Here is a 23,298-nt window from a genome sequence, read left to right as displayed (position 1 = left end):
GCTGAAAGAGGGAGAATATGTGACTTGTATGTCTCCGGTGTCTTAAAGTCTGACTTCAAATGAACGATAATGTTGCTCTGTAACTGCTGGATGTGAGAATGAGCTACAGTTTGCAAACAGAGTGAAGATATATCAGTTGTGAGTTAAATACTTGTTTTTTCAAGTCGCAACATACAATTCTGTTATTTCAGGTTTTTAAGCTGAAAACATACATATTAACCGTCTCTATATCTTTTTGTGTGACTGTGATGACTCCCCCCTTCAACGTTCACGAGACTGAAGACATGATTTCTGAAGAAAGCTGTATTCCTCCTGCAGATTTCCTGTGTATATCAGTATTTATTCCTGACAGACCGCAGGCCTGCAGGCCTGTGAGCGGAGCAGAAAAGCAGTCTTGTGTTTCTGACCCCTCTGGGCCGACAGCAGACGAGAGGTCAGTGTCAGCACCGGGCCACCAGTCTGGCTTTGTCAGCTTGCTTCATAGCGGCAGCTGCTGTCTCCCCGAACACTGACTTCTCGTGAGGAGGACTGGTGACTGGGTCCAGATATGAAAAGATCTCATCTGTCTTCACATATTTGGAAATTTCAAATGCTTCACTGATTTTTCACCATTATTCCTTATTCCTTTTGTAGCACACGTAACAAACTCAGGCCACTAAAATATAAAATATTTTGGGGCAGTATGTTCTCTGCTTTTTGTCTTTTTTTCTCTACAGATGAATATAGAGACTCCATCATCTCCTGCACTCCCTGCTGTTTACTGGGGGGGTTTCAAGGGGCTGAACTGAACAAAGCAGTAAACAAACAAAGCATGACGGAGTTTTTTTGTTTTTCTTTATAACCCGTCATACACGCAGACCCAGAGATGCAAATTAAATTTCACACGGCCCTCACTGTCGGGGAAATTGAATTACCCTGCTTGTTGCTGGACCGGAGGAATGCGTCTCTAATGCTTTGAGGTGAGGGAGCTGAATGGTGAGGGAGGGAGGGAGGGAGGGCCTGCACCCTCTGAACCCCCCTTCCTCCCCATCCTCTTCCCCCCAAGGACACTTCCTGAGTGTGGCCGGGCTCTCTGCCATGTGGTCTTTCTAACTCCGTCCTCTCGGTGCCAGGCAGCTGCCAGGACACACACGAGAGGGTTCAGGCTGCACAAGTCCAGACGTCCATTTAAAAAATGCACCTGTACGAGCTCCTCTGTGTGTGTGTGAGTGTGAGTCCGTTCTATAGTTCACACTGTGTTTGGTAAAACTCTGGTATCAAACATTCAGAAAATGATCGAACAGAACATAAACTTGAGGTTTCGCATGTTTTCAGCAGGAAATCATTTCTACGCCACAGCACTGACGGCTTTTTTCCAAAACATGCCATTTTAAGATTGTTCGCCGGCCTCCCTGGCTGCATGAGAGTTTCCATTTGTTCAAGAGCATGATGAAAATAACACAACTCACAGTGGACATTACTCGATCAGATCTGGTGGAACGATCAATAACTGTACATGGCTGATTGTTAAACCAATGATTTAAAATAGTTTTTGTCTTGCATTTAATAAAAAAGTTGCAGTTGAGCTGTTTCGTTGTTTAGTCCTGTGGTTACCAACCTAGGGGTCGGGGCCCTTCAAGGGTCACCAGAGAGATGTGAGGGGCCATGAGATGAATAATGGGGAAGACAGAAGACAAAACTAAGTTCTGACACATACATAACATATATTTGTACTTTTTTGGATCTTTTTAGTGAAATATTGGACATTGGAGTTCAGTGCACGTCTGAAAGCAGCATAATAAACATCTGAAATGTGAGAAGGGCCCTAACTAAGCACTGCTTTGTTGTATATATTTTGTACAGCTGTCAAATTAACATTTTGGAGCAGAAACTAAATACGAGCTCTGCTACTTGCATCCGCTTCATCATGTTCACTTCACGTCTCGTTTCCCTGCACATCATGGTGACGCTGCAGGATGGATGAGGCCGTTTTCCTGTTTTCTGGAGGGAGTCCTGCTTCTTTGTTGCTCTTAAAGGGAGTCAAAGGAAACAGGGTCCCTGGTTTGTCTCTTTTGTGGCTCAGGGGGAGGCAGCTGTGTGTCCTGGGAGTTGGCGCTCGCGTTATTCACACCTCACCTCCTCCTTTGTACACCTCACCCGCACCAGTCAGAGGGAGCACGTAGGCAGAGAAGGATTTACGGAGCTGTCTGGTCCCCCCCCCCCCCCCCCCCCCCCCCCCCGCTCACTGAGATGCTTCATGACTTTCTAAAAGCCCTTCCCTTTCCTCCCTATTCTTTCAACGTTGTCCTAAGTCGTCTGAGTGAAGAACTTATTCATGATCCAGTGCTTCACTGCCACTTTTAAAATGAACCACATGAACTCAGCTCACAGCCACGAAACGTGTGCATCGTTATTTCCAAGGTTACGTAAAAAGATTCAGAAACACAATTCAAGCACAGGAGAGAAGCAGCTGTCCTCCGGCTGCCTTATGTTCACAGAGGTGATGAGTTATCACTCTCTGACGTTGTTCAGCATCATTTGCATCCTGATTTGCATTTGTGCAAAGCTCTCTGATTCAGTTATTGTAGCTTTAGTGTCACAATAAATGTTAGTCACAGTTATCTGACTGTTTAAATCACCAACACTGTTTTTCATGTTGTCAATCTAAACCATTTTACGTTTGTGTTTTTTTAAATTTTGGCCTGTTTGACAGTTAATGGCTCCTTGTCAGTGTAATGATGAGACAACAGATCCTTTGACCATCGTTTTTACTTTTTAAAAGATCATTACTCTGCTGAATCGTTCTGTTCTTGGGTGCATGTCATATTTCAGAAGTCTTTTGTTGTGAAAGGCAGTTTGAACATTTACAGACTGAAATAAAAAGTTGCTGAGATTAACACTTTTCTTGAAATGATCAATGTTGTTTTTTTCATTTTGCGAGTTGGAGCATGAAGAACATTACACAACAGATTGTGGAGTTTCTACCAGTGAAATTATCATTGAATGACTTGAATGTATAATAGAAAAAAAATCTGCTTATGCCCCTTTTGGCAAAAAGTGTTGATATAAAAGAACAAATGTTGGACTGCTGACGCCCCGTTTATCATTTCAATGCAGAATAAAGACATTAAAGGGTTTATAACAAACTTCTAAGCAGGTTTCAGACTTTAACTTTAAAAATTTGAACTCCTATGAATGATCCATGATTTGATGCTGGTATATAAAATAATTATAATTCAATTATATGACATACAGCATGTGTTTATAGGAGAAATTATTGCTGTGAGTTATAAGAAACATCTAAACACTCTTAAGTCTTTTTGTAACTACTATTGTATTGTATTTCAAAGAATTTGGTTTATTTTATATAGTGATTATCTATGTTAAATGTGTGTGAAAGTTAAACGTTGTAGTGCAGAATGACTCTTGCAAAAATGTGTTTATTCATTACAGATGTGAAACAGATGTGAATATTTGGATAAAAACTAATATGCAGAATGAAACTTCAGTGCATCTTTTAACTAAGGAGGAAAACAACAGCTCCTGCTCAGCTGGAGGCAGAAAAACTCGTCCTCCTTCAAATTCCTCAAATCCACCACTCAAGTGCTGCTTACTACAAAGTTCAAGTCCTTCTATAGTGGGGTTATGTGATACCTGGATTATGGTAAACTCCCACTTGGCGTGTCCTCAGAGCACACGTAGCGGAGGATTAAGGCCTGTGCCAGTTGCTGTGAGATCTCTCTGCAGGCCAGCGGAGCTTGTCCCGCCGCTGCTAATCCTGCAGACAATGCGGCCTGTTAATTGGAGACTGACTGATATAGCAGAGGAGAGTCATGAAGACAATGTGCGAGTGGCCAGCGTCTCTGTAATCCCATGCACTCTGAGGAATGTCCCTCTGTGGCAGCCGTCCACCCTGCGCCACATCCGCTCCCACTCCTCTGCTCCCTCTGTGGGGTCTGACGGTCAGACGTGCTGCTGTGTTCCTGAGACAAACAGTGATTTTACAAGTGTTGTGAAATTTCACATCTTCCACTCAGAGCACTGATGGGAGGTGTGAGAACGCTCACCCTGGTGTTTGTGTTTTAATCAGCAGGGAACAAACAATTAACGGATTTAAGAGTGTGTCCTGTCAGTCCACCATCAGACGGGGACGAGGCTTAAATTATGTTGTTGTTGAAAACCTGTGAGGCCTCGATATCCCGTGTTTGTGAAATTTAAAAATCAACTTTTTAAAATGAAAAATATTGAACTCCAGAAAGTTATGAATGAAAGAAAAATTCTACGAATGATTCACACTTTACGTAAGTTTGTTTTACTTCTTTTTACTACTCTTTAGAAAACCACTATAACATTTTTGTGCTGTTTTGCATTTTGTTGTTTTGAGTTTGTGTCAGAGTTAGTAGTCACATCTCTCTGTGGTTGTTTAGCAGTTCTGTGTCATTTTGTGCATTTTTGTGATTGTTTTATGTCTCTTTGTAATCATTTTGCATATCTTTGAGGATGTTTTGTCGATCTTTGTTTATTTAGCTTTTCTTTTTATCATTTCCACATGTCTGTAGTGACTCCATGTCTCTCTGTAGTCGTTGTGCATGTTTGATCGACTCCTCAACACCAAATGTTCAGGCTCTGGTCAGCTCACCCACTTCAGTGCTCCCTACATGATCAACACAAGTATCATCTTTCAAATCCATTTCTCTGTGTTTACATAAACCACTGAGGTTGCACTGACAACTTTATACACAGAAAATCCTGAAAATGAAAAGTTAAACTCCTGGATGAGAAGCAGGTTCAGTGATCATCTAAGTGTTGGGTCATTTCATGTGAGACAGACGAGACGCTCCATGTTTGTGAGTTTGACTTCTGCCTGCGGTGAAAAAAAAAAGAGCAATGAAGCTGCATCTCTTTTCAACTATGACTCAAACTGAGACAGACTCAAGTCATGCAGGCGCTTCATGTTGTGTAAACAGAGCACGATGACATGTTGGAAGCCGGATCCTTTATCAGTGGCAGATAATCATCCGCAGCTACAGCCTGCAGTCATGTTTCACCACGGTGCGGATGACAGGCAGGTGGTGGGCCAGCGGTGGGCGGCTGCAGTTGGATGTTTGTTTTCTTCTTATCTGTTGCCACATCACACTCACTGTACTCTATATGCAAAACAGCTGAAATCACACGAGTGCTCAGAGTTAGAGTTACCTGAGTTACACTCCCAGTCATGATACTGACTTTTTATCACCCCGTGCAATGGCAGGGTATTGTCTCCACCCTGGAGTGTATGTATGTGTACAAAATACTCAGCAAAGCACATGTTGATTCAACCAAATTTTGTGGGAATGATACTTTGGAGGGTATCACCAGATGAATAACTTTTGGAGTTGGTCCGTCAAAGGTCAAAGGTTAAGGTTGACAAAGATATGGTCTGAAAAACATATTTTAGATAAGATATTTCCTCATTTAATAGGAAAAGAGAGAGAATCTACAGATTATATTGATCAATCAATGAATCACCATCATATTAATCATGGAGAAGTCACAATAAAGTCAAATTTAATCAAGCATATTTCAAAAAAATTGACGTTTTATAGATCCAAAATTTATTTATGATCATATGGTGGGTGTGACATCATCATATTGTTTTGAAAAAACACTACTGTCCTGTTGCTGCTGTGACAAAGTAATTTCCCCGTTTGTGGGACAATAAAGGTATTCTGATTCTGATGACATCACTCTGAAGTCAGAAAATGACGTTTTAGAGTGAAGTAATGCTTTTGCAACCAATGAGAACTCTTTAATTGCATGAGCCAATCTTTTGGAGAGCATCTGTAATTCTGAGCTCTGATGTGTAATGGTTCCATTAGTGTCCTTCTCTCTGTTCTATGTCCAATCTGTCCCTCTGTGGGGCTGCTGAAAACGTCTGGCCTCAGCTCACAGAGTAAACTGAGCTGCTGATCACACACTTCAAACCCGCTGTATTTATTATGCTGCATCTGCTGGTATGGGAACAAACACGACTACAATAGCAAATGTTCAGGGAAGATAAACAGCGGAGAAACCGCTCACATGCAACAACTGCCATTCTTCCAAAGTTACTCACAGATGTGACATGTTTGAAGGGTCTCTGATTCAAAGCGTTTACAAATGGGCCGAGGAAAATGGTCCGAGAAAAAATGTAAAGTCGTTTTCGTTGCAATTCCGCACATGCACACGTCTCTGGGAATTAAAGTTGCGTTTCAGTGAACAAAAACACTCTTTGGATGTGACGTGTTACATAAAAGTGGTAGTTTTGAGAGTCTGAGCTTAAAACGATTAGAGACAGATTAGACCAACACTCATCTGATTTTGTTATTTATGTAACAACTTTTCTCTTTTGTAGCAACAGATCAAACTGCTGCCGATCCGATTACTGTTTGCACATCCACATCTTGCCAGTTTAATAATACAAGAGTTTTATGCTTAATCCGCATGCCCTCTTTTCCCATGGGTGCAGTGCCAGAGGAGGGATCTGCCTCTTCCTCTTGTTAGCGAGCCGAGAGAAGCCGACTTGACACTGAATGAAGCTACAAATCAAACTGCTCGGATTGTTTCTTATTTTACACAACAGATGATTTGAAACCTCTGTGCAGATTTGGTGGAAACATTTTACGAGTCAATGGAGAGAAGAAAACAGGCTCAGATGACTGATGTTGAACACAAGGTTTAGACACATTAAACACTGCAGTTTTTCCCACTATACATAACTGGAAGGCAAAGCTGTGATTATGGTTTGTGGTGAGGATGTCTCTCTGGGTGATTTGTCTCTCAAGTGAGGCTTTGGTGATGAATCTTCAGGCTTGCCGGGGTTCAGCCAGTGTGTGCTTCTGGAGGCTGGTGGCATAATTTGAAGTCATAATGGAGAGAAATATCTCATGGGGCTGTTGTGTTTTCAATGTCGCGAAAACTCTGAATGGGACCATTCATCACAATCACTGGTGGAAGTGTTCAGATCACTAACTTATGGCAACACCATCATGTAGGAACAGTATAACGGGGCATCTGACGGTGTTATATAACAATGCTTTAATTAACCCAAGTGATGCATTAGCATTTAAGCAACATTTGGATGTTGTAGCTGGCTACCATGACACTGTTTCTAATTGGAATTCATTGTTTCATGATAAACCAAAATATGTTTAACACTTTTCATAGTACTAGTAAGTAAGTACTGAAGCAGTATATACACTGTTGGACTACTGCATGCTTGTGCTATGGTCCGTAATATTTTTACCATCCACGCAGACAGACAGACCTCATTATTTTAGCTGCAGTTGTTACAGAACTGATTGTGGGAAATGTTGGACCAAATCTACTAATATCATAAAAAAGTTGATTGTCAGAATTTAACATATAAAATATTTTTTTTATGACATGCTCTTAAAAGGTTTTTAAAATTCTAGTATTAAGCAGCTGGTAACAGCCAATAAGTAGTACATTTCATTACACACTGTAAAACCACAGTCTGTTGATTTTACATTCTGCTGTTGTGCAGATTAACAATATATAAAATGTTGATTATGGGATTTAGAGATGCTGGTAGATTTTGTTACTTATGTATCGACCTAGCTTTGCCCTTTCCCATCTTCATGCTCAACTACGTTGCCACCCTTCAAGCTGCAGCGTCATCATGCCATGTTGTCACAACAGACAAATGACAGATTTCCCAAAATGTCAAACTATTTCTTCAAAAATCTGAAGTAAAGGTACTCTGTGACTATAAACTACATAATTAAATTGTGCATTATATTGTAGTAGAGGGCTATGAAGAAGCTAGTTTTGTGAACTCACTAGATCTTAATTGGAATGAACAACATATATTTGTAAAGAATTGAATTGCATTGAAATGTATGTATTCTAATGGATTGGATTTAGTTTTGTTTATGACGCCTATATGAAATAGAAATCTACCAAGTAAACAATGAAATTTCCTTGCCATCAGATTTTCTATTTGACTAATGCTCATGTGCTCAAGTGCTCAAGTTAAAACTGATTGTTTTATTATATAACAATACGTGTACAATGGTGAACTTGCAAATAAAAACACGACCAGTAATGTAACATTTCTCAGTGGTTATGCTCTTTTATTCAAAGTTTCAGGTCCCACTGTGGGGCCCTTAAGGCAGCAGACGCCACCATCAAGCTCATAATTCCTGAGAAGCCAGTATTGAGAATGAACATTTGAACCCCTCCAGATACTGGAGAATAAACACCACAGTTTTTTTAGTCACACAGTTCAAAGCTGTACAACAATCATGTCCAGGTCATTAACAGCATATGTAAACCGCAGAAGGGGGGGAATTACATTCTAAACATTTACGGTAACTACTCATTTGAACAAAAAGCACAGTACACAATACTGTAAACAAGATGTACAGCGAAACCCAATATGGGTGAGAGAAAACACAGAGGGAATAAACGCCTCCATGTGGAAACACCGATGTTGCTCCTGCTAAGTTTTCACCTCACAGGCTTCAGCAGTAACCAGCCAATATTATGTGTAAATAAAGAACATTCATGTTAATAATAATAATAATAATAACAGAGAGGCTCATCAGTCTTTTGTGCAAACTATTATAGACTGAGGCTGGGATTACACATGTGCTTATTACTTAGATAACATGGTTATTTTGGGTTCTCTGTCTCCAGCTTAAACTTGTGCACTGCTGAACCTCTGGAGGTGAAAATCGTCTCAGGAGCAAACACCAGCTGTCATTTGAAATTCAGCTGTGCAATTTTCAAACAAAGATCAACATCTTTTTCAAAAGCTGATTGTAACCCCCCCAAATCAAAATCTCTTCCCATCATTATTCTTCCCTGATTGAGACAAATGCAAGGAGTGTTATTAAATACATAAGAATGAATAGATGCTGAGATTTTGAGGGGGTTAATTTCTTTTTTTGTTCGTTGGGACACAAATCTGAGGAATGTCAAGGATTTAAATTAGGTCAGTTCACCCAAAAATATCAAAAACGTAAAAGTGCTTTGTCCTGATGAACCTCAGATTTGGTCACAAGCAAAGGATGCTTTTGGAAATCTGCCAGCTCAGGTTAGCGGAAGAAATAACACTGTTAACTTAAAAAGCATAGGAACATCTTCATAATAGAGCATTTGTCCGGAGTCATCTGGATGAAAAGATCGCAACAAGAATTCCTGGAAAAGCCAATTATATATACACACACACATATATGTATATATATATATATGTATATATACACACACACGCACATATATATATATATATATATATACACATACCATGGACCTGAATGGCATTTTTAAAAGCTTAAACAAAATAATAATTTTATGTAAAGCTGGCAAAAATGCTCAAATATATGACAATACATTCTATGAGAATTGCAAACATTTACAAGCAACATATACATCACAAAGCTCAAATGATTGCCTGCAAAGCGTAGCGCTGAAAGCTACTTCCTGCCAGGAGCTGGAGCCCTCTGCCCCCCAGCATCATGGGGAGCAGGGGGTGTTCCTAGATCCGGACAGGAAGGAATAGTCCCAATGCGGGCCGCACAGCAGCCCAGTTAAACTATTAAAGACCGCGCACCGCTGCAGTTACAGCAGCCGCACGGTCTAATACCAAACACTGGTCCCCTCAAGCCTTTCAGATACCGAGGCACGACGGGGACGAGGATGAGAAAGGAGCGGTCGCCCTAATAGGCAACCTGAGGAGGACACCACGGGGTGTCTGGGTACAGGAAACAGTGCACAGACTTGAACCTGGAGGAAACAGGAAAGGTTTAGAGTTAGACAAGTGAAGAGAGGGGTCGATGAAATCTGAGTCATGTCATTAAATACAGACAGATCTCTCACCTTGATGGATCCTCCTCCACAGAAAACGCCCCTTTCAAATTGATGATGTTGCTCTTGTTTTCAAACATCCCATAACTGAGGGTGATCTGGAAGAAGGGTTGTCACAGAAACATGAGCGACACAAAAAAGATACCGTCCTCTGGAGCTCTAAAAACTGGAGAACCCTTTACGATAATAAATGATGATCTGAGTTTCTCACCTGTTTGTGAATCTCAGATCGCGACACCAGTTGCAGGTTCTCCAGGTGGGAGTGGAACAGGTTGCTGCGGGTGAGCGGAACCCCGAGAACCGACTCGATGATGTAGCCGATGGTGCAGTCGTCGGGCAGACGGATTTTCTCCGCTGTGTTCATGAAGTGGCCGCCACTGAAGAGACATGAAGGTAGACAGATAACCGGTCAGCGCTGGTGTGACACACACTGGAGGTCATTGTAATTCAATATTTCATAATGTACCTTATTACATTGTCCTCATACTCAACTTAAAGACAGCAACATAATTTTCATCCTAAGACTGATTTATAAATGTAACGTCTTTGCAGTAAAGTGATATTACACAGTGTATGTAAGTGTATCTGAATCCTACCTGGCCCATGGGCTCATCTTCAGCGCCAGACCCCGGCTCACGCAGAAACCCGCTCCTCCAGTCGCAAACCAGAAGTTGACTGGTTTCTTTAAGAGGAGACAGAAGACATGCTTTAATTTACAGTATTATCTGACAAATAACCTGTACTGTGACCTTGAAATACTATATTCATAAAAAATTAAGATGTGTGTTATGGATGCATACCATCTTATTGTCGCCCAGCCTCTCCGTGGCCTCGATGGGCCGGTCCAGACTGGGTTTGCCGATGTACATGTCCTGGGTGTGGGGGTACTGGGACAGCTGCTTCACTAGAGTCCGAACATTCACGTAGTTGTCATCATCAACATGACAGAACCACCTAAGAAGCAGAAGCAAGGAATATTTAGATCCAGAGACTCATGCGACCATCATCGTTTGTGATAAATGCATATGGTGGGTGGGGGATACTTACTTCTTCCCAGACTCTATGAACTTATCATATTCCACCGCCATCTTGCAAGACAGAGCTTGTCGGCTGTGGGCTGCAGAGCAGTTGGTGTTGATTGTATGACTCCCTGTGGCAACAGTGAAAGAAATAAGAGTTGACATCATCAATGGAGGCTCTATTTATTTGAATGCCATCTTTCCCAGAGGCACAAAAGGTCAAAGCAGAATTTGTATGACCTTTAGAAATGTTTTATTCCCAACAAAGTCACAGTTGGCCCCTTATCCAATTAAACAATGTGCATATCTGTTCCCGAGATGAAATCCCCCTCATGAAACTCACCCATTTTCTTTTTTAGCTCCTCGTCTTCTCCGTCTGTGAAGATGTACGTCTGTAAACCAAACAGAGGACATCACAGATTAGTGGACTCGCTCATTTAACGTCACTACATCAGAACAACTTGGGTTTGGTCGATCATGTGAAGCGGTCACACGATCAAATCTAACAGTGTGTGCAAAGACCCTCTTCCACCTATGAAACCCGGGTGTGATTAGCATCAATCAACGTGTCCTTTATGCAGTGGAAAACACACTGAGTTAAACAACCCCCTGCTCTAATAAAGACCTTTTGTCCTGCGTTTCACTCTCTCCATGGCAACTATGCAGCCTCCTGAAGCATCCCAGACATAGAACAAAGGAGGAGGCAGACTGTCCGCCCCCACACACATCCCCATTCATGTATCCCATCCCCCGGCCGAGCCCCTGCACCCTGCTGGACGTGCTGCCGAGCTCAAACGTGTTGAATGCGGCTAAAACTGTAGCATACAAATGTAAAAGTCAACACGCATCTGACTAACCACCACCACCACCTCTTTATCCTTGCTGCTCTATGACTGACAGACTCAACAGGTTAAAGGAATCAGACCGTGGCCCTGCGGGCTCCTGTTAAATGTAGCAGTTAGTCATAAAAGGAGTTAACAACAAAGAGCACCTTACAGGAACAAGCTTTTAAAAAAGGCCGGGGGAGATTAGACTCCTCTTTGTGGCAGCTCACACTGAGCAGGTGCACGCTGGTGAATGGGGATGATGAAAAGGCCGCCAGTTTTTACAACTGCCAGTGATCTGTTTACTCTTCACCTGAGGTGTGGCAGCACCTGCCGAACATCACGCCGCCTTATCTACGACACGAGTCTCTACACGTCAGGTCGTGGTGCCTGATGCCTCGCTGACAGAGTCCATTTTTTTATCAGCTATTACTCACATTCCTGCAAGTATGCAAGCCTACTGCTGAACAACCACGACCACTTGTGCTGTCTATAAACAGTCCGCTGATTTCAGAATAAAACTTAAAAATGTTTTCCTCTGCACGGAAAAGGCAGCTCAGAGCATTTATGGATCAAACTCAGCACAGATGTTGCCCAACGCTGGAGCCATGATCCTGTATTTGTTTAAGAAGGGTGGTGGTTTCACTGGTAACGGGATCAGAGGCTGGCGCTGTTTGCTTTAAAGGCCGCTGAATAGACGGCCTAATCACTGAGGCAGCTGCCAGAGCTGCCAGGGCACTGACAGAGAGGGAGGGAGGGAGGGGAGGGAGGGTGAGGGGAGGGTGTGGGGAGGAATCTCACTGCTGATTAGTAAATCGAAAACCGTGTGTGGCCATTCACCCCCTTGTCACTCCCCCATCCTGCCTCCTCCCTCTCCTCCCCCCCGGGCCACATATGCGGCCGGAGCCCCTTGAATAGAACAATGCTGTGAGTTTTCATGCTGGGTAAAGTCTCCACTGGGTAAATTCTAAATATGTTTGCCTGCATTTGCATACAGCTGCAGGAGTTAACTAAAGAGAAAGTTCCCGGGGAAGGTTTTTTTTCTTTTCTTTCTCTCTTTGTTTCTTAACTGAAACTTATAGGAACACTTACTTTCATGGAATACTAATTCAAACAACAACAAAAAAAAAAAGAATAAAAAAAAAACCGGGCCATGTGAAGCAGAGATAAGAAGGGAGAGGTGAGGACAAGAGAGCAAAGAGAAAGGATGAGGTTGGGGTACGGGGGGCTTGGCTCTCGACCACAGGAAGGCCTGGCGCGGCCCTGTCTGAGCTGGACGTGGTGCCTGCCTGGCTGGCTGTCTCCAGCTCCACCGGAAGGAAGGGGATCACGGCTCCCCCGGCCACCTCCACCCTGACTCCATCCCGCTTCTGTCCCAGACATTACAGCCCTTTCAGCACTTTTTTCCCTCAGCACTAATGATTTGGAAAACAATTCGGTGTGATGAAAGAAGGGAGATAAATGAGTGAGATTCTGCACATAAACTTATCTTGTACTCAAACCCGTCTCTCAGCGACAATGACGGCCACCATCTTTCTGACCACTGCTGCTTTATCGCTTCAATGTGGAGCCAATCAATTCACTCACATACAGTGTCGAGTGTGTCTTTTTTTCTTCTAGATGCTAAGAGCGCTCATTGTTGCAGCGCTGGCTGATTACCATACTCTTTAAGAGCAGAATGCAGGGAGCACCACGAAGAGGCGGATACCAGCTGTCGAGACGTGTGCAAAAATGAACGCAGGCTTTGATAAAACTGTACTTTCTGCAGTTTTACAAATCAGTTCAGGAGAGGGAGATTAAGGATTGACTTTAAATTGGCAGTTCTTCATTGCATCATGTGGAGGGAAACTTTATGATCCATGATATGAGTTCCTAGAAATCATGAAAGGGTAGCCAGGCACCATTTACCTGAATGCTAACTGATTGGTTTTACAAAAAGAAGTGCTATTTGTGCTCTGAATGGGCTCAAACATCCAGACGGCCACAGGCACTATTGTGTCAGCAGAGCCATCACAGAGATAATCTACCCTATTCTTCATGAAGAAAAGAAGTCTTCTCTCTTAACTCACATGTACTCGCTTCTGCATCTGTAATACTTGCGTCCCCTGTGCCACAAAAGTGGTCGAAACACGACAGATGTTCATCAGCTGAGCGTGAGAATCAAACCTGAACACGGAGGATGGCCATATGCACACGGTGGGAAACTCAGAGCATCATATGGCTGGCATTAAGGCCGTCCTTTGTTCCGTGTCTCTCGGCCACCTGGCACCCTTCCTCAGGGAACTCCCACCCAGCATTGTGGTGCTCGCCCTGTCCTTTTTGTCCGTGCAGTCACCCACCAGCTGCCTGCCCTGTGAGCCCTGCTGCTAACTCTGTGCGATGGGTTAACAACAACGTCCAGCACAGTAATTACAATCATTTAGCACAATCACTTTGCACTAAGCAGATGATAAGAGTCTGGTTTGTAGGGGCAGGGGGTGGTTAATGACTTACGCCAGATGCAAGTATTTCTGTGTCATCTGATCATGCATCTCAAGTGGAGAAAAATCTCCTCAAACTTTCCTCAACAAACGAGGGAGTTTGTAAAAGATGTGTGTGACAGCATCCGAGGATAATCAAGAAGACTTTTTGAATCTGACACCTCTGGGTGCAAGATAAAATCACTTTGACTGGCCCCTGTTTTGCACCCCCCCCCCCAGACGCTTGGTTCTCAGGGCTACACATTCATACCCAGCGTCCCACTTCCCAGCACCACCCTGCCTATAGATGCACCCCTTTTGTCCCCATGCATCCCCTTCACCAAGCCCCCAGTTTTTTCCCATCCCTTCAGCGAGTGACCCAGACTCAGCTCTCCCACGTTCCCATGGAGAGAGGGGAGACAAGGGGCTGGGAAAAAGCTTTTCTTCCCCCCTTCAGAAAGACGCTTTGTTAGATCCTGGAAGGGGGACAGCGCTGGACTCGGTGCTGTGAAGCATCCATTGCACCGGGGGCATTCACAGGGACACCCAAAGAAGAGGAGGGATAATAGGGAGTGGGGAGCAGAGGGGGGCTGAGAGAGGGAGAAGAGGGAGTCCTGAAACTGCTCCCTTCGTTCTCAGGGACATCACTCAGAGGAGAATAAAAAGTGACAGAGCCGGGGAGGAAATTCAGCACGGTTAACAGGGGCTGGGAGGTTATTCCAGTGCGTCATCTGGTGACAAGGGGGAACAATACAGCAGTGTAAGCAGCCAAGAGGCATCACCTCCATGTGTGCACTGGGCTATTGTTCAGCTGTGCACTCAGGAACCATGACACAAACAGATTGCACCCTTTAATTCGCGTGCACAGTGGTTGAGTTCATAGTGATTCATAACTGATATGGAGAATTACAGTTTGCATGCTCCCTTTACCTGTTGCGTGTTCCTGGAGATCCACGTGTCCAGCAGCAGGCTCAGTCTGGAGCGGTGGAACTTCTTGGTGGTCTTCACCGCGATGAACACGTCATCGGCGGTGATGTCCTCGGCCGGGGGCGGCTGCGCGGCGCCGGACCCCGCGGAGCGCGCGGGTCTCTCCGCCTCCCGCCGGCCGCGCGCCAGTTTGGTGAAGTACGCGGAGAAGCCCGTCTTCACCTGCGCGCTCTCTGGCTCCTCCGCGCGCGTCCCCTCGTCCACCTGGACGCGGCGCAGCTGCACGGTGAGCACGAGCAGCAGCAGACCCAGGGATGCTGCGCTGGCCGCAGTGATCGCTGCCTTCTTCGCGTTGTTCTTCAGCATGATGAGAACTAATTCAACAATGATAACTCAACTGGAGACTATGAAGCGGCGCGGGTCTCCAATACAAAGTCCATATGGTGGGATTTAAAACACAGGAGCGCAGATGTAGGGTCCGTCAGGCTGCATAGCTCAGGGCAGAATAAGACAATCGATAGGAGGAGAAATATATAAGCTTGTATGGTGGCCACGCCCCCTGTAGGAGGGGGGGGGGCAGTGAATGCAGCGTGCCATTCAGTGACGTTGAAATGAGGCGTGGCTATCTCTCTCACTTTGAGTGAGTGTGTGCATGTGTGTGTGTGTGTGTGTGTGTGTGTGTGTGTGTGGTTTTAGGGTTAGAATAAAGTTTGGGTTTAGGGTTAGGGGTGGACATTTAGTTTGGATGGTTAAAGTTAGGGGTCATTATGACATTGAGGGTCCCCACTAAGACAGATGTACACGAATATGTGTGTGTGGTCCAGGTACAAGCCATGCCATGGGGACCTAAATCTGTTTACACACACTATGGGGACCTGTCTTCCTTATGGGGCCAAAAACAAGTCCCCATGATGAAGAGGTTAAATCTATGTAATGTCCTCTGTAGTCATGGAGACATGGCGGTGTGTGTGAGTTAAATGTGTGTTTACTCATTTTTGTTACTACTTTTCAAGCATAAACACTGACCTTTCATTTCTGAGGTCGTGGTTGAGGTTAGCCCAAGATGTGAATTGTGGTTAGGTTAAAGTTAGGGTTGTGGTTTTGGTTAGACTGTCCACGATTAATGGAAGTCAATGCAAAACCCTAATAAGGATAGCTGTTCAAGCTTTTGTGTGCGTATGTGTCCTAGAATACCATTGGGGACACATAAAATATATATTTTTGGGTCCGCTGGTTAGGGTCTGGAAAGTAGGGGTTATGATGAGGGTGAATCTCTGAATGTAAGTCTATGTTTGTGTGAGAGAGAGAGAGAGAGATAATGCTAGTAAAAGATTGACCCAAAGAAAACACAGCTGCAGGTGGTCACACGAAAAGGTGTGTACCTGCACCTGGAGAAAAACTCACACAACACTCAACACTTATTTTCCAAATCAGACTCACTTCTCTCCTTTTTTATCAAGTCAACGTTATTTAAACTCAGCCGAGTGTGAGCTGGGTGTTCACCACAGAAACGGCCTCTATTGTTCTTCGCTGACCTTGTGAGGACTCTGAACAGTTGGCCATTCCTGAACACTTGTTATTCAAATTCTGGCTCTCACAACCGAGTGCCGTCTGGCGCTGGCCGACCAAAAGATGCGAGTTCCATTTAGACCAACGCGCAGCTGCTGGAGCCTCAGAAACACCCACCGACTGCCAGCATTCACCATACTGAGACTCAGTACTATAACAAATACAGAATATGACCTCTGTGTACTGTTACACATAATGTTTCCCTTAATCCAATCCCAAAAGGCAGTGTTGTACCTCAAAGTTGTCTGAAGGAATGGCTAAGTCACACCTTGGTTGTTATACATTTCCAACCTCTGTTTCTTCAGTTAACTCCTCTGGCTTTATACTCGCAGCCTTTCCACATTTGCATGAAGAAAGCTTCTTTTCCCCTGCAGGTTTTATTCATTTTAACTCTGGGACTAACAGAACACGAGTTACCTCTTTTCTTTGTGGCTTCTGACAAGACCCTTTGTTCACCTTATAAAAGTGAGCATAGAAAAGCGTTTAAAGGCGAGTTTAAGAAACCAGGCAGAGGGGGGGGGTCTCTGCGGCCTTCATTCGTCCACGATTAACCGTCTCTTTCTGCCGGGCTGCTGTAAACCTTTTCTTTCATATAATCTGTTCAGAAACAGGAGGACGTAAAGTTAAATATTGCCAAGTGTTATTATTCAACCTAAAAATGTTGAGTTGAATGAATCAATTATATATTTACTCAACAAGATTAACATATTAACAGACTTCCCAGTATGCATTGTTTGAGAGGTAAAATGTCCCAGAGCATGGATGTATTATGAGAAAATGGGCCCCTGGGTACAGACAGATAAAAGACCCCGACCCCCAAAAGCAATGTCTTTGTGGTGGTCACGCATCTCATTGTGGCCTTTTTTTGTCAATAGCCGTTTTCAGACGTGAGCTTTTGCCTTTCACAACAGGAAAATCTCTGGAGCATTCAGGTGAGGGGTGACAGAGCATGCCGGAGGCAGGACATGACGTATAAATTCTTCTGCTCATTGACACCAGAAGCTCTTGAATCTCTTCGGTGGCACCTCTCCTCAGACATTAGCTGTCTTTTTAACACACCCACTCGCTCTCTTTGATTTTCCCAGACATTTTCCCGTTGTATTCACATATGGGTCTCTTTGGACCTCTTCTGGACATTTTACCAGGGGGCTGGCCGGGAAAACTCCAGATAATGTCTGGAGCAACTGACTCTGAGATTTACATTAAAAGCTCCAGAAAATCTCCGGAGTTCAGTGCATGACTGAGCATGCAGGCAGCTGTGAATAAGAACTGCAAAAGATTACATAAGGAAATGGGCAGCCTCCTTCTGCTGGGTTTGCAATCAGAAACTTGACTTGGTCTTTGGACTCATGAAAACAATATGAGTCATTAAAATGGCAAATGAAAAAGTGAAGTTCTCTGTTTGTATTAACTCTAACCTCCCTTTCCGTTCACACTTTATTTCGTCTTTGTGCTTCCTCTCCAAGAAAAAAAACACTTTTTGCCCCCTTTGAATTCAACCCAGAAACTCCCCTCTATCTAACATTACCACTGAATACCAGAGATTAAATCCAGTTTCTCCAGACAAGCCCACTTCCTCACCATAGCGCCCACAAACCCACAAGTAAACGCCACAGTTTGTTTGATTCCCCTCCCAACCGTATCAGCGTCATGGGGGATCTGAGGGACCAGAGAAGCCTCAGCTTGATGGTAAAATTACAGGCCTGCTATTTATAGTTCGTGGTTTTACAACAATGATTCAATATGAAGCATGACAGAGCAGGTAAAGAATCCCAGTTATTCTATCCACACAAACTGCAAGACATAAAGACAAGTCCATCATCTCTGTATCCCTCAACTGTCCAAAATGTCTCATTACAGCACTGAGAATCTCCTTTATGTTCCCGGGTGCACAGAATAAAAAACTGAAAACATATGTACACACTGAGCTCTGGAACATGAAATCTATAAACTTGATACTCTACTTCATGCATGTAGAGGGGACATGGAAGACATTAGCCCGAAGCCACATCATTCTCTTTAACTCATCGTGTTTCCATTTGTTTGATTCCTCAGTTTGTTTGATATTCCTCTGGATGGTTCCCTGGATGTTTCTGATTCTCGAAGCTTTGAAGTGTTCACGTTTTGATCTAAGTTGCTGCTCTGAAACCATCAGAGATCTGCTGCACACTAAAACAACGTTAGTATTAATTTAAATCTATACAGTAACTGCATTTGTATTGGACTCGCTATTCTTTATTGTGAGTTTAAACACTTTACACTGTATTTTTATGACGCTGTGTTTCACAAGTACAGTATCTATCAGTTACAAACACTTGCATTACATGTTGAAACTACCTGTCCGGTCAATGACGTGCTCTACTTCTCCGCAAAAAGGTTAGGGGGCATCCAGATTTGAACCGGAGACCTCTTGATCTGCAGTCAAATGCTCTACCACTGAGCTATACCCCCTCCACATTGGTCTGCATAAAGAATCAAACATCGAATAACAGATCAGACAAGGATATATTTGAAATAACTTCTTTTAAGCAATACAGTATAGGTGCTTTTATGTTGATACATTAAAATATGTTTATTTTCTTGAGTCAAGTTCTATGTATTTGGTTGTATTCATGTTTTCTTTTAATTTATAATAATGTTTATGGTTAAACTGTAAAATATCAAGCCTCAATTACATTTGTGATATGGTTTTGATAACTTTTTTGTGCGTCATTACCATTTTTCCTTTCAACTTATTAGCTGATACATTGGAAATGTTTTTGTCCATATTATCTTCATCTATTCATCCAAAGAACCATATTAGTCGTGCTCTAGAATTGACAACTACTTTTATAATAATAATAAAGAGCTTTATATAAAAAAGTGCACAGCCTCCGTTTGGAACATCACTACACTGACTCTGAGAATCGGAGGGTGAGAGTCGGGCGGTGGGATCAGTCCTCAGTTGTGTTTATTTTCCCATCGTAGACACACTAACTCTGTTAGGATTACAGGTCACACCAGAAGTGAGAGCCAGAACTCGGCCTCAGTTTCCCTCCTCATGCAACATAGAGGAAACTCTCTGAGGACCATGGCTGAGAATGCTTCAGCTGCTTGAGAGACAAAATAAACACGACCCATTTTTATTAATCTCCAGAGACTCTTCCCATAGTTCTGAATGGACGTCTTTCAGGTAAATACAATATACTGATGAAATAGGGTATACGACCAGATCTGTAGCTGAGATACAAGTCAAAACATTTCTACAATCCAAGGGACAGATAACGATCAGGCTGCGTAAATCATCTTTTGTCTGTCATCATATATTTATTTTACATAATACTATGATGGGGGAGGTATTCATATCTATAGATAAAAGTTGTTGTACTGCAACAAAAAAATTATTTGAAATTGACACTTATTGATTAGGATGTGACAATGATCAGTCAAATGTATTAAGATTAAAGTGTCTAATAAGAAGATACTATAAATATGAATATGCTGCATTATACACAGTTTCAACAATTGTATATACTGTCAAGTGTATTTTATCAGTTCATATATGTATTTCATATGTGTGTGAGGTAAATGGAGTGGAGTAAAAGTACAGAATTTGCAATAGAATTACCTAAAATTTGTGTTGACTGTAAGTAATTAACTTTGTCCATTAAAATATTTATGCAACAGTAACAGAATGTCAGAGTTATAACTAAGAATCAAGAGTAAATGTTTTATGTGGAATTTGTGGGAGATTTTACTAGATTTTCTTTATTGAAAACAACATATTCTTGGATTTGATGAGTTGGACTTTTTTAAGATAAAGGGGAGAATTGTTCTTTAATGTGTTGAAGAAAATGGACTGAATGTCACATGGCTTTCTCAGGATTATGAAAATATCAATGCACAGTTCTGTGGTTCAATGTGTGTCGATGCTGTTTTTATTTGCTGTGGCCAGTTCTATTGGCTTAATTTTTTCCAGAGCAGTTTGATTTGTCTGGGCTTGCAGGGTCACGCGCTGGCATGCCCGAACATGTAGAACACAATCATTTCTTCTGTTAAATAAACCACTCAACCTTTTCAAAGTCAGATTCGTTTTTGTCATGGACAAACCTCATTTCTTCCACAACAGCTTTGACATCTCTCCACTGTACAAAGCTATTTATTGTCACTGGAAACTGGATATACACTTGAGACCCTTCAGGAGCTCAATAAACTCATGGGATAAACACTCAAGAGACTTTGAAAAGCTGTTGACAACTCAGAGTTATCTCCATATCATGATGTAAATGTAAGGAGGGAGGGAGGTGTTGTACGATGACAAAAGTATGAAAAGGTCCCTTGTGTTGAGGTAAAAGGACATTTTCACCATCATGGCTACCTTGCTGAGACGTCCAGTGGGAGGTCGAGCAGACAAAGAAAAAGATATTGACGTCATTGAGGCACTTTAATGGCCTTTTGTGTCCTCTCATCACAGTCTTTCTTTTTTAAATATTTCAGATGGGTGAGCCATCACCAAGGTGATTTGCATGATCTCAGTTGTTGGTTTGGATGTTTGTTTGTGGTCAAGATTGCACAAAAACTCCAGAACAGATTTCAGTGAAACTTGTTTGAAAGATTGGACATGGCTCAAGAAAGAAATAATATAAATTTTGGTAAAGATGTAGATTATTTGTATCACTTCTGTTAACCTTGCTTGATAGTTTTTCAGCATTCTTTGTAATTTTCTCAACAAATAATTTATTTATTGAAAAAAAATTGTTTAGGGGTGTATGGTAACAAATACGGCTCAATACCTATAATTACCATCAACGTGTAGATGAGAAATGTAAAGAGGCCTTAGCTATAGGGCTTGTTTTAATTTAAGGGGCCTTTCGGAAATATACGCTCTACTGAGTGCAATTCTAGTTTTTCTTTAATTGACAGTTTACATAAAGAGTAGGTTAAAGGTTCACTTTGGATTTTTTTTGAGGACAAATTGGTAGCGGTAACGTTTATTATTACTTTCTTGACTAAATAAACAAAGTCAGTGCTCTGAGGCGAGGGACATTTTTGCTGCAGAGGAGAAAGACACGACATAGCAGATCCAATGAAAACAGGAAACTCACGGCTGGTGGTTGATGTCCTATTTTAAAGTCCCCCCCCCCGCCGTTATAATTGTTCCCTTTCACTCTCTCCATAACCAGGCAAACACATGCTATTTGCATAACTGTTCATAGACCTGCTCTTCACCCCCTGCCCCTGGCCTACTTCCACTCTGTCAGCCTAATGCTTCCCAGCACTGTCTCTTTGTGCCGTCTCTCATTGTTGTGGGTACATCAAATGACTAATACATTAAATTGGGAGGACTCTAGTCTAGTCTGGTCTTTACAGCCTCACTACTGTGTCTCCAAGCAGGAAAGACAAATACACTGAGTTATGAATGATGGGGGAGAATGGCACAGTTTCCTTATTTGTTGTCTCCTTTCTCATCAGTGTCACAGGGAGGGCGGTCTGTTGGGGAACATGAAGAGGTGTGGAGATATGATCTGTGTGTGTATCATGGTGGAAGAATAGGGCTGTGGGATCTGTTACTGTGAAAATGACAGAGCAGCCTGATGTGTCAGGCTCTCACGGGACGGCAGGCGGAGAGGAGCTGCAGCGATGGAGGCTCCGATGGGAAACTGCTGAGGTCACACTCAGGCAGTGTGATGTGGGTGTTACAGTGTGTGACCTTTCTCTTTTCTCTAGAAGGTTATCTGTGGAGGGCTGAGCCTGGGTGTGATGGACAAAAATACATGTCATTGACATAGGGGGTATAGCTCAGTGGTAGAGCATTTGACTGCAGATCAAGAGGTCTCTGGTTCAATTCCGGATGCCCCCTTGGCTTATGAAGCTGTCAAATATTTATGAAGTGTATTTCAATTCAGCATCACTTCCTAAATAATTTGATTTCTGTGCAGTTCACCAGACAAAACCCAGGATTAGTGTTTCTGTCCACTCTGAAATACTGTAGTTGTTGCCGAGAGATGTTTAGCCTGCAAGAATAGGTAGAAAACAAAATATATAAATATAAACTCGATTTTTTCCAACTATTTTACTGATAGGATTGGTAGTTTTTAATAATGAATTAGAATAACACTGAAAAAAAACAGTGAAAAAAAAACACACAACGTTAAAGAAAGTGATGAAAAGATCCTGGATTCCTCTGAGCTGAATCTGCACCAAAATTGAATGGGTTCTTCCCCAGCCCATACCACACCCTTCCTCCATGTTTTGTCAAAAAGTTTTTGTGTTGTTTGCTCACAAACAAACTAACCAACAAACAAGAGTAGAACCTCCTTGGTGGATGTCATCATATGTCCATACTTTTACTGGAATCAAACAGAAACAGAAATACAGAAATGACTTCCTGGAAAAGAAGTTTATGAGCAAAAGAGAGGTGAAGTCCCCAATGATAAAGGCAAACAGGAGGATAAAAATGAATCATCCAAAATGACTGTAACAAGCTCCTGCAGTAAGATTTAAGTAAAACCATGATGTCATCTCCCAACTAGTAGAAATAAAACTACCACAAACATCCCCCAACACAAAAGGATGGAAAATTACTTTCATTCTTGTTGCCCCCTGAGCTTTATCACAAATTCTCCTCCAAATGTCCCCACAGTACACTACAATACTACATCTCATATGTTGCTATTTAAGATTTCAATGAAT

At 42.6% G+C, this 23,298-nt stretch overlaps 1 protein-coding gene and 2 non-coding genes across 3 annotated transcripts; 1 reads left to right on the top strand and 2 right to left on the bottom strand.

Moving 5' to 3' along the window:
- Positions 1-8,067: 8,067 nt before the first annotated feature.
- Positions 8,068-15,564, bottom strand: lfng (LFNG O-fucosylpeptide 3-beta-N-acetylglucosaminyltransferase). The gene is made up of 8 exons (XM_020112195.2): positions 15,061-15,564; positions 11,191-11,239; positions 10,876-10,978; positions 10,629-10,782; positions 10,425-10,510; positions 10,040-10,205; positions 9,841-9,926; positions 8,068-9,747 (listed from the first exon to the last, which is right to left on the bottom strand). The coding sequence occupies exons 1-8, from the start codon at positions 15,421-15,423 to the stop codon at positions 9,681-9,683; spliced, it is 1,074 nt and encodes a 357-aa protein (XP_019967754.1). The 5' UTR covers positions 15,424-15,564; the 3' UTR covers positions 8,068-9,680.
- Positions 15,565-19,005: 3,441 nt separating this feature from the next.
- Positions 19,006-19,077, bottom strand: trnac-gca (transfer RNA cysteine (anticodon GCA)). The gene has a single exon. It is a non-coding gene; the product is annotated as a tRNA-Cys (tRNA).
- A 3,316-nt stretch (positions 19,078-22,393) lies between these two features.
- Positions 22,394-22,465, top strand: trnac-gca (transfer RNA cysteine (anticodon GCA)). Its single transcript has one exon. It is a non-coding gene; the product is annotated as a tRNA-Cys (tRNA).
- Positions 22,466-23,298: the final 833 nt, after the last annotated feature.

This window comes from Paralichthys olivaceus, chromosome 5 (assembly GCF_024713975.1).
Source record: "Paralichthys olivaceus isolate ysfri-2021 chromosome 5, ASM2471397v2, whole genome shotgun sequence".
In the NCBI taxonomy this organism is placed as follows: domain Eukaryota; kingdom Metazoa; phylum Chordata; class Actinopteri; order Pleuronectiformes; family Paralichthyidae; genus Paralichthys; species Paralichthys olivaceus.
Note: the sequence above shows the minus strand (reverse complement) of the source record. Positions and strands in the feature narration are given on the sequence as shown.